This window comes from Eschscholzia californica, unplaced genomic scaffold (genome assembly GCF_041429995.1).
Source record: "Eschscholzia californica isolate CP2 unplaced genomic scaffold, dmEscCali1.0.p SCAF_5, whole genome shotgun sequence".
Lineage (NCBI taxonomy): Eukaryota > Viridiplantae > Streptophyta > Magnoliopsida > Ranunculales > Papaveraceae > Eschscholzia > Eschscholzia californica.
The window spans coordinates 31,471,701-31,484,067 of record NW_028238472.1 but is presented as its reverse complement, the minus strand read 5'-3'; the positions used below and the strand labels follow the sequence as shown (position 1 = coordinate 31,484,067).

Below are 12,367 nucleotides of genomic sequence, written 5' to 3'. Positions count from 1 at the left end.
ACTTTTAGCTGCTGTTTCGTAACTATGGAAACCTACTAAAACTCCAATTTTCATTTAAAAATAACTTCTAAAATCAATGAAAAACATCTTTAATGAAAATCTTTTCAAAATCGAACTCTTTTGAAACTCTTTTCAATCATCAATGTTGAAATCAACTTGAATAACTTTTAAATCTCATTTAAAACTAAACAAATTGATGTTTAAAACTATTTTTAGACTTATATATCTATCTAAACAGGCATCGATTAATCCGAAATTTAGCCAAATTAGCTAAGTACAAGAGGCTCTGACACCACTATTAGGTTATGGTGTCTCCTAGTGTTCTAATCGGAATCTCAAACATCTAATGTCTAATACTAGTATCCCCAGGATCTCATGCATAAGCTAATAATGTGACTAAGTTAGTTTAGAGCTTAGCTTAATCGCTAAATATCCGACGAACTATTCCGGTTGAATAAGAAGACCAAGAGATCCAATTGTTGCTCCTCTACTTGAGACACCCGAGTAATCAACTTGATCTCCCACCTTTAAGTTGGCTATAACCTCAATGGTGGTTAGTGAAGAACACCTTCTTCTAAAGACTAGATAGATAGTTGGGAACTAATCTCTCTTTCTTACTCTACTTGATGTTGTAGAATAAGAAATCTCCTTGAGAGTTCTCCACACCTAAATCTCTTCTAATGAGGGTCTTATGTAGAATCCCAAAGTTAGAGTCTAACCCTAACTAGGTTTCCTAAAAGACCAAAATAAAAGGAGGTTTAGGATTTTCAGAAAATAGAAACTAGTTTCTATTTTCCCTTACACAACTATATGTGGCCGGCCAGACTAAGCCTTAATGAGCAGACTCCTATTAGTGTGGCCGGCCCTATTAGTGTGGTCGGCCCACTAATGGGCCCTTAAAACCCTTTTAAGTCTTCGGCCCAAATACCCCTTTATTCGAGCCTTCGTACGATCTTTGCCTTCACTTTCTTTAGGCCTTTTAGACATATTTTCGGATCTAATCCGTATATATATGTCTCATCCCTCTAGTCATATCTTCCAATCAAGTGGACTCTGTTTGTTGTAACCCGTTGTAGGATCTGAACGAAGTTAGCCGCGAATTACCTTGTAATCAGACGATCGTGGTTGAGTTCTAGCTAAACATTATGATCCCTAAATCGTCCGGACTTGATGATCTTCTTCATCAATTGTTCTATCCGACAAATTGCTTGCACTGCATCTTTGATCGAAGGACATCTCCTTCACTTTATACGCTAGAGGATCTGTCAGTGTTAGAAGATATGCACTCATCAAATGTTACCTCCAAACGGTCATCCGCGCATGGATATCATCAAGACTTGTGCCTTACCATCGCAGCATCTCAATCGTACATCGCTAGATCTTATCCGAATCTACATAAGCATATTAAGTTTGCCCTAAAGAGATATGGGAAGTTGCATTCTAAACTCAGGCTTTAAAATCTTCTTTAAACTGTAAAAAACACCTAATGTACTTGAGCTCAGACTGTTTGCTTTCTTTTTTGCAGACTCTGTTTCACCTTAGTTAAATTGATTGTTTGAGGAACATTTCTCTTCGGGTCGTAGATCTCTATCATCAGGAAGATAACCAAGAAACACACTTCTTGACATCATCACTTAAGCGCTAGAGGAAGTGGCAAAACTCTAATAACCTCTTAATCCTGGATTATCTCGAACCCAACATTTTGGATCCACGAAGTCAACACACATTTAAATCACTTTGAATCTGCCATGGCTTCCGAGGAAGATTTTCCGCCAGAGAACGCCCGGTTGAAAAAGAAAAGAAATGAGATACTAACGTCGTGTCATTGATGCAATCTACCATTATACAATTACAGGAAGAAATGGGTCAAATGAGAGGAAACATATTAAGTTGAAGAAATGAGGGAACCCTTGTTTGTCCCTCGCAAAAAATTCCTTCGACAAAGAAGGAAGAGAAAGTAAAAAAAACGAAATAAGAAGCAAAGCAGAGAGCTGGAACGATTGCAAAAGGGCCACAAAGAACCCACCTCTTGGCGCAACAGAGGGCAGGAACACTCCCCAATCTATATCATAGAAATCACCCTAGAAGAAGACAACCTTCATTCGTAGCTCTACTAATTGAGCACCTTGTTGATATGAAGAAAAAGATAGCTGAGAAGGAGTTGCCAGCACTGGGAAGATTAGCACCACCTCCTCTCAGTATAGAGATGTTGAATGGTGAAAGGCCAAAGGACTTAAAGTGTCCAGTTCTTAAGATCTATGACGGGTCGGTAGATCTGGAAATTTTGCTGCATAGCAATGTTCCCCTGATGCATACAGCAATCACGAATGAGGTCATTCGACGAACTCGCTAGGTAGACCATGGAAATTTTTTTTTGTCTTTCCCACCATCCTTAAAGGGACAACCAAATCTTAGTACTCTACCTCATTTCCAACTATAAGGCCATTCAAAGAACTCGCTTTGACCTTCTACACAGCCTTTTATAGCAGTAAGATGCTCGAATAGAGCTTGGAATATCTGTTGGAAATAGTTCAAAACAAAGGCAAAATCACTAAAGAACTTTTGGCAGAGGTTCAGAGACAAGATAGTACAGATCCCATGCTTAAATGCATACCTCGCCAAAACAACACTAAAGATATGGGTTCAACAATAGTTATCTGATTCATGATTTTAGCATGCTAGTCTGGCTGAGATGATAAGCAGAGTCCAAGACATAATAACGACCTTGAAGAGATTTCATAGGATTAACGAGGGAAAAAGACCTCAAACAAAAAAGAGATTAACATGGAAGAAGGGGAAGGGACAGAGAATAAGACCGACATCCGACCGAAAGAGATTAGATCAAAAGGACAGGGTCGGAGTGTAGTAAATATACTCCCTTTGCCAAAAGGAGACATGAAATCCTACAAGTCCTAATAAAGAATAATGTAATACAATTTCCTCGCCGGACTCGGGCTAAGGGATCCCAAGATTTGGTGGGGTTTCCACAAGGAGAATTACCATAGAACTTGAGCTAGAAGACATCTGAAAGATGTCACCGAAACCCAAATCTAACATGACAAGATGAATAAATTTATCAAGAGGGAAATCACCCCCATTCAGCTCCTTCATCGGTGTTTAGAGAGATAGGGAGAATTTTGGGCGGTGGTGGAGGTCATTGGGGGGTTGTGGTTTTGGTGAGAGGGGAACAAAATGAAAAGGTCGTTTGGGAGGATTGTCGGCCGAGGGTCGTTCAAATGCAAAAGATAAGATGTCGTGGAAAATAAGGTGGTGGCGAGAAAGGATAAATTAGGTGAAAAATAAAACAAGAGAGAAAAATTAAAAAAGAAACAAAAGGATATTTACATAATGAATTTTTGAGTTTGAAGTCCCAAAATAGGGGTAATTAGTCATATATCCACTCCTAAATCAATAAACACTATAAGACCAAAATAAAACAAGAGAGAAAATTTAAAAAAGAAACAAAAGATATTTACAAATTGGAAAATAAGTCCAAAAGTGTACTTTTTGGTGGGCTCCATGCTTCAAGCCATTTATTTTCTCCCATTATTGCACTTTTATAAATATATTTTAACCTATAGTAAACCAAAGATTTCTTGTGGTTGAGTTAATAAATATATTCTTGCCATAAATTTTAAGAGAAAAAAATTTATGGTCAAAATTTATTTTCAATATCTATTTCTAAAGTCTATAGTTGTCAAGGCCAACATACCAAATCAGTCTTTCTTGTCCTAAAAATGAGATTCCCTTCTCTTTCTCTATGTTCTTACAAAATTTCTATCTCTACAAGTTATTTTGTCTTGAAAATCATTATCAAAATTATGTATGTGGATTAAATTTTGAATCTTCGTGAAACATTTATTTAATTCTAACAATACACTTAAATGTAACACATTTTATCACTTTTCTCGTAAGAAAAAAAGCTGAAGTTTTCGTAACAAAAAAAGTTGAATTTTTCGATCACTTCAGTCTTGAACATAATATAAACAGATATTTATTTTGCTGATATTTTTAGTAATTTTCTAACATTTTATTGATTCTATTAACATAATATGTGTAACATATGTTCTGAATTGGTTAAAGTATGTGAATAAAAATTTGATTATTTATCTAACATCTTATTTATTCCAACAACTTTCTTAGATATAACAGAATTCAAAAAAAAAAATCTAACATTTTATTGATTTTAAAAACACAATTATATACTTACACTAAAAAATACTTCTGAATTTTTAAAACAACTTAGGTGATGAATCGACGTAACAACAACATAATAATGTATCATATGTTTTCTGACTTACTTACATTATGTTAACCAAATTTCTCGTATTTCTCTAGCATTTCCTTGACTTTTCTTTATTACTTAAATTAAGAGAAAACATGTGAAACATTTTTCTAGAATTTTCTTTATTCTTATTACACGTAATGCTTTTATATTTTTATGGACAGTTATTCAATCATTGAATGGATTTCAGATATGCAAATTCTTATTGATGTTACCTTAAATGGAAAATAACTAAGGTAGATACATGGGGTCCAATTTTCATCCACGTCGGTTAAGTGTTTGTGGGTGGGGTTCAAGCCTTCCGAGGTGCTCTCCGTCATTACTATATCAGTACGAAAAAAAAGTAAATATTTATAAAGAATGATCGATGTAGGGTGATTGTTGGCTGCAACAGAGTTGGGTGTCCTTTCAATATTTTTTAGCATTTTATTGATTATTACAACATAATATGCGTTGTTAAATTTTTGCGTAAATTTTCTTGTAGAACTCTTTAATTTTTATATAAATTTTGGAGACTCTACCAACATCTTCTAAACTCTAAAAAATTCTATCATATTTTTACAAACATAAATAAGTTGGATTTAACTATAATAGAAATATATAGATTTCCTGCAAAGTTTTACATTTTTAGTCTTTTAAATCGATGCTTTCGTATCACTCGATGTTTATTTGTTATGTAAACACACATGTTACCCGATCATGAAACAGATGTTAGTGAACAAAATTCTACGGTCCCTTATATGAGATGGGGAATAACTAAGAAATAGTCATGTGGTCCCATCTTCCCATGTAGGCCAAACATTATATGGATATACTCAAAGATAATAATAAAAAAAAAAATAACATTGTTGACATCGTTGTGGTATTTCTAGCATTTCTATGATATCTTCTAGCATTTTAAATTAACTCCCAACAATTTTCACGTATTTCACGATATTTGAACTAAAACTAAAACTAATTAAAATTAAGAGAAATCCATTACAACAAAATCCATTACAAGAACTAATAACTTAAAGACTTTTTGCCATTTATCTTTCAATTCATCCAGTAACAACCAAGTTAATTCAACCCTCTTCTTCTGCGGTTGTATTGTTAAATCTTTGGCTAACATCTCGAGTGAAAAATGTTTATAGTTATATTCGCCCAAAAGTTCATCCACGTGCAAAATCACATACGTACAAACACAATCTCGTCTGTAAATTTGTAAAATATATTAATGTTCGAACAAGTTCTTGTAATTCATGGAATGATAAAATATAAAAACGTAAAAAGAATCGAAATGTAAACCTTTACGAAAAATTTGTATAGTTCTACTGCCGATAAAGTCATTTTGACAATAACGTTGTTATGTTTGTAAAATATGTTATTTTTTGTCTGAGTTTAGAAAATATTGGTAAAATTTCTACAATTTATCTAAAATTGAAGAAATGTTTCAAGAAATTTGAGGGTGTTGCGGACTGAAAAACAAACTCGTTCATTCAAAATTACAAAACGTAAATGATTTTCTGGGTAAGTCAGAAAATTATAAAAGTAAATATGTTGTTAAAATCAAGAAAATGCTATGAGAATATATAAAAAGTTTGCAAAATATATAATTACCTTTCATGCAATTTTTTTGGAGGAAACAAGATTATAGGGGAGAAACAGTGAGACAATACCTGAAGGATTTTTTTAAGAAAAAGATTGATGTCCTAACTTTAAGAATAAGAACAACAATACCGTGCACAGTACAACAATATATCGTTGAAAAAAAAAACGAGAATATGGTAACAGAAGAAATTTAATCCATTGAGCATCATGTTCTTCTAGGTTTTCTCTAGGTGAAGACTAAAAAGCTTAGATGAGTTTTCTCTTTCTCTTGGTTTTCTTTCGGCGAACTAAAGAAAAAAGAGTTATGATCGATTTTCTTTTGGTCAAAAGATTAGGGACACATTCTTTTCAACTGAAAAGACAACTTTTTGTAGAGATAAAAGCTTCTTATTGGGGAGTTATTTTCTTGAAACTGAAAAAATTTATTTGTATCTTGTAATATTGGTAATTTTATTTAACTTGGGATAGGTTAGGTAGTAGTAGAGAAAGAGAGGTTAGACATGTAAATGACTCCTAAGAGAGTTATTTTTCTATTTAATATTATCATTGGACCAAAACGAACTGTCCTCACAATTAGGTGCCAAAACGACCATTTGGTTATAAATGACTAGCCAAAAAAAAACAACCAGAAAAAAGTTATGCTACAAATTCCACGTAATCTATGGTAACTCATGCCTAACTGTGCCTAACTGTATCGTAAGCATCTAGAGAGACTGTTAAAGTCGGCAATGTAATATAATGCGAATGCCTCCCCCGAACGCCAGACTTGGAGTCGCTCCACACTCTCCTCCATGCAAGGCTAACTCTCATAGAAATGCTATTACGAATGCCGACCCATCCCTTAAATACTGCCTTACCACGTGAGAGTCATTGGATCCAACTCTCATTCGAATTGGACTTGCAAGGGAAAGACTGCCCAAGACTTAATGTCATAGGAGACGGATAATGCTATTATGATAACCTGGCCGGTCTGTGCTTTCTTTTCTCGACTTGGTTTTACTTTGTTCTATCTTCTCCTTAATAAATTCCGAAATATTTTCAGAATTACGCCTTTATTAAGAGTACCAATAAATGTAGAACCATTGCAACCACTGATCTAAGTGGAATTCCGTCTTACTGAATTAGAGCAAACTTGTATGAATTCATAATGGGTGAGGTTTTTTACCATTGTCCTTAAGAGTTAAGACGCTTCGTTTAGGGTACAGTTCAACTGAATCAATTCCTGCAATTTCTGGGACGATGTAGTACATAATGGGCCTTCCCTAGACCACCCTAGGCTTTGCTATTCTGACCAAACTTGGGGCGAAAACTATCCAAAAGACTTGGCCAATAGCACAGTATGTAAGATTGGGTGCTATACTGCTATCTCCTAACTCGGGTCTGGTAGGTCTTCCTACGCAATGTAGTACTAAGTGCAGTATGCTTGAGCCTTCCGATATCCGACTTCTCAAAATTAGGGATGACTACTGAACTTTTTCTATGGAGTAATCCATGGATCAAGACATATGGATTCGACATACACGATGATCCTTTTCAACTAATGAGTTCAGGTAAGAAATAAAACTAAGTTACAAGTTCTTAAGAGATAATATTCTCACTAAAATTGGTTAACTGGTTCGATTTTCTTGCATTCAGCATCAAAAGATTCAACAACAATCTCATCAAACCTAGACTACAAGATGGATTAAATCTTATTCGAGAAAAACGATATTCCATTCAAATATATTAAGATGAATTCGCATCAATTTTGCGTGAACAAGATATTCAAATCACAAATGAGAAAAGGAGAAAAAAAAAAAGTTTACCATATAGAGCTTCTTCCATTTATATATTTTCTTCATCCTGTTTCATACCCTCACTGGCTTCTGTAAAATTGCTGATAGATAAACTTGAGATCTTCCTGTTTGAGAAGAATCAGGTTTTTCTCCTACTACCCATTTCAGTTTCTTATACCCAAATTGCTCGATCAATTTCGTTAATGTCGTTTTTCGTTCTTCGTCAACACAATAAAAATTATCCAACCAAAACAATCCACCAGCTCTCAAAACCCTATCCAAATCAAACATCAAGAACTCCATTTTTTCGACTCTACTCCCATCAATTAATCGATTCGCCACATGAATTAGGTCGAAAACATTATCATAAAAAGGGAACCTTTGATCTAAACTTGAATATAAAGGAAAAAGACCTCTTGCAGCAATGAATTCATTAAAAGGTGCATCAATGTTCAAAGTTGAAGTAACTACTGTTACATTTCTTTCAGCCAATCTAGCTGCAAATGTTCCAGACCCACCTCCAATATCAAACCCTAATCTTATTCCTCCATTTCCAAAAGCTAAAATATCATCAATTAAGAAATCATTCTTACTTCTAGGTTTAATAAATCTATGTTTTTCAGTTCCATTAACTAAATCAAAGCAACCATAACAATTACTACCAATTTTCTTACTATTCAAACACTTGAAATTTCTGCAACTAAATCCATTCCAATTAATGATTTTATCAGTAACAGATTTCCAAAGTGAAATTGGAAAACGAGAAAGACCCACCTTTGGTACAGATTTGGTGAAGCATCTTCTTCTTGGTAATGGCTCACAACCTCTTAAAATCAGTTTCTCAGCAAGACTCCAATCATCAGGACAAATTCCATCAACTTTATAATCCATAAATTGGGTCATCAAATCAATAGCTTTATCACAAGAATGACCAACTGAAGAAACCATTTCTGACATTCCACTTCTTGAATCTTTCCCTAATGGTAATTGTTGATGTTGTAAAAACAATTTAAGTTCATTTGGGAAATTGGGTTTTGCTGTATCAATTGTTTCATACCCAAGTAATTCATTCTCCATCTTGTGTAATTTCTTTTCTGAAAATCTGATCTCTCTAAGTATCTCACTAAGATGTTCTGAGATTACTGTGTGAGGGTGGTGATTTATTGGATTATGGGGTTTTGAAGAGTAATTGAAAGCATAAAGAGCAAATAGATTTGTAGTTAGAACAGAAAAAAGCATTACTAGATTTAGGGCTGAAGAACAGAGTGTTGATTTTCTAAATCTTGCTGTTCCATCTCCAACTTTCAGAGATACAGTACCCATTTTTACTTCAGATCACAAACTAGAGAGAGAAAGTTAGAGAATGGAGAGTTAGGGGAAGATATAGTTATAGAGAGAAAGACAGTAGCAAGAGTACTGTGATAGTATTGCAGTGTGGAGTAGAGTTTCAGATTTGGAGTGGAGAGCAAGTGGGAGAAAAGGAAGGAAATGAGGTGAATAAGAAAATTGTGATTTAACCTCAAAAACAAAAAAGAAATTGTGATTTCATACTTTACCCTTCAACACTGGTTGCTAATTGAGTTTACCTCTTCCATAATTGTTAAGGTCCGCGCTATAGAGAAATAAGAAAATATTTCAGAATAGAAAATTTTAAACGGAAAATGTGATTTTCGACTAATTTTCTAGGGTGCACAATTTCTAAACAGAAACAAAACACCTCTTCTTCTTCCTCATCTCCCACCACTACCACCTCTACTATTTTTTTCAATTTTTCTTCTTCTCTCTGCCCACCACCACCTTTTATCAAAACTTGGTCAATTTTAATTCACTAGTTATTTTCTACTAACTAGGTTTCCACCGCGTCCTACGGACGCGGTGGATCCCTTTTGGCTAAAGCTTTTGTCATTGTATCCGTCGTGGTCAACCACACTTTAATGGTGTGTGTATTTCGAAGTCGCGCATATCCAAATGAGAACGCATCACGGATTTCATTTCCACACCATCTAGGATGACACAAAGATCTTTGACTCGCACAGAATATGCAAATTACAGGTCCTTGTATAATGTTGGATGGTGTAACAATGAAATCAGTGATGCATTCACATATGGATATGCACAACTTCGAGGTACACACACCATTGTAGGGTGGTCGACCATGACAGATACAATGACAAATGCGTTAGCCAAAAGGGATCTACCGCGTCCATAGGACGCGGTGGAAAACTAGTTAGTAGAAAATAACTAGTCAACTAAAATTGACCTTGTTTTAACAAAGTTTTTGCGCTTTGATGATTTTCTTATCTCCCAAAATCGCTGACCATTGTTAATTGTGTTTGCCTCTTTGAAATTATTGTTTTAGTCAAAAACATTAAGACCACTTCCGAGGCACAGAAATAATATAAGATTACCACTTATCATTATGTACTGCTTATTTTGATTACAAAACAGCGAATTTGATCAAACTATTGATCTTTCAGGTATAGCTGGATTAGTGTCCGAGGGTCTTAGCAAACTTTTACATCATACTATTACTTTGAGGGTGTTTATTTTGAATTACTCGATACATATGTGAAAAGTTTTACTTCATAAGCTAAACTAGGTTAGGTGAATAAAGATAAGGGTGCTTCTAAAGGCGTCGGGCCAAAAGGTTGTTAGCATCTAAAAATTTTATTGACTCGGGTTAATGGCCATTGACCCGAGGTCTCTATAAGCACCGGTTTTTAATGTGGGTGACGTTCACCTTCGTTTGCTTCTTTTATCTTCTTCCAAAAGATTGGCTCAAGGTAAAAATGGTTCCTCCGGTCGCACTTTAGGCTTGATATTGACCCATATTTGAACACTTTTCCAACAAAAACAACACTATTGGCTCACTTCATTTTAATGAGTTACAACAACGTTGAGTGTTGGGTACCTCAAGAAGAAGAATTTTCCTCAGATTTTCATCTTTGCAACGTCTTTGATCACCAACCATAGATTCAGAAACATCTAAAAGATTATCTAACCCTTCTTGATCATGCCCTAATCCTTTCATTGCAAACAAAATACTTCCAATCGTTGATAAACACCCTTCACTTGGTTGTTGTCTTACTTCACTATACAAACTCAACTTCTTTGATTCTAACTTCAAATGTGGTAAGAACTTCAACCATGGATTCTCATAATACATTCTCGTTGCTTTTCTCCAAGCTCCATCTAATACAATCAAATTCTTCACTTCAAAATCAACACATTCTGAACTTATTGAATCCTTACTTGGGAATAGTAAAGTTGATCCTTTCGGAACCACAATTTTGAACTCTTCTTCTTCTTCGTCTTCTTCAAGTTCATTGGTTTCTTTCTTTTGTTTCTTCAGCAATCTTTTCACTATAAACCCATCCGAGATTGCATCTTTGGTTACTTGACAACTCAAAAGTTGATCAAATATGAGATTTTGGAAATGAGTTTGATGAGTTAGGAGTTGGGTAACAGAGCAAGTTAAACCACATTTAGCAACAATGGCAGAAATCACTTGTTCTGCTTCATCAATTCTTGGACTTGCTTTAGTTTGATCAAAATCTAATTTTTGGAGGTGGCCTTCATCAAAATCTGGTTTTCGAAAGTGGATTTGATTCAAAATTGAATTTTGAGTATTCAAATCAGAATGACATTTGCCATTGAGATTTGATTTGAGTAAGCGGATTTGAAATCGGAATTCAACATGAAAGGGGTTAAGGTTAGCTGAGAAGTGACCGGTGCCTACATAGTTGGTTGGTGCTAATAGACAAATGAGTGGTGCCTACATATTCTATGCGAATACAGATCTTTGTGTCATCCTAGATGGTGTGGAAATGAAATGCGTGATGTGTTCTCATTTGGATATGCACAACTTCGAGATACACACACCACTGGAGGGTGGTCGACCATGACGGATACAATGACAAAGGTGTTAGCTAAAAGGGATCCACCGCGTCCGTGGGACGTGGTGAAAATCTAGTTAGTAGAAAATAACTAGTCAATTAAAATTGATCTAGTTTTGACAAAGTCTTTGCGCTTTGATGATTTTCTTATCTCTCAAAAGCGTTGACCATTGTTAATTGTGTTTGCCTCTTTGAAATTATGGTTTTAGTAAAAAAGATTAAGATCACTTCCGAGGCACAAAAATAATATACGCTTATCACTTATCATTATGTACTAATTATTTTGATTACAAAACGACAACTTCGATCAAACTATTAATCTTTCAGGTATAGTTGGATTAGTTTATGCGGGGTTTAGCAAACTTTTACATCATACTAACACTTTGAGGGTGTTTATTTTGAATTACTCAATACATATGTGAAAAGTTTTACTTCATAAGCTAAACAAGGTTAGGTGAATAAAGATAATTAGAACCACCATCCCACATTTCTTGGCGAATGAAGTAGAGGTCACATTACAAGAAAGCGTCATCTCTTTCAACTAGCTTTGACAAGAATATCTATTAATTGGCCTACAAAGGCCCAAGACCCCAAGAGTATATAATTGAGTATTTTTTTAACATGTTGTGTCTACTTCAAAAAACAACATGTTGGTCTTTAAGTCAAAATTAAATTATTGGTGAAATTAATGTTCCAAAATTAATTACAACAAAAAATAACACTTTAAAATCACATTTGGGATCTAAATTTGAGGGACAACTTCCCATAATCAATGATGTGAGGGCAGATGGTTGTCGGTTGCATTAAAATATGTAAAGTAA

General features: G+C 34.7%; 2 protein-coding genes across 2 annotated transcripts; both read right to left on the bottom strand.

The window, feature by feature from the left end:
- Positions 1-7,566: 7,566 nt before the first annotated feature.
- LOC147538598 (putative methyltransferase At1g29790) lies at positions 7,567-9,178 on the bottom strand. The gene has a single exon (XM_086644191.1). It carries the CDS (start codon positions 8,971-8,973, stop codon positions 7,723-7,725), a length of 1,251 nt encoding a protein of 416 aa, XP_086500317.1. The 5' UTR covers positions 8,974-9,178; the 3' UTR covers positions 7,567-7,722.
- Positions 9,179-10,522: 1,344 nt separating this feature from the next.
- LOC147538597 (uncharacterized) lies at positions 10,523-12,078 on the bottom strand. The gene is made up of 2 exons (XM_086642979.1): positions 12,066-12,078; positions 10,523-11,235 (listed from the first exon to the last, which is right to left on the bottom strand). The coding sequence occupies exons 1-2, from the start codon at positions 12,076-12,078 to the stop codon at positions 10,523-10,525; spliced, it is 726 nt and encodes a 241-aa protein (XP_086499105.1).
- Between the last annotated feature and the right edge of the window lie 289 nt (positions 12,079-12,367).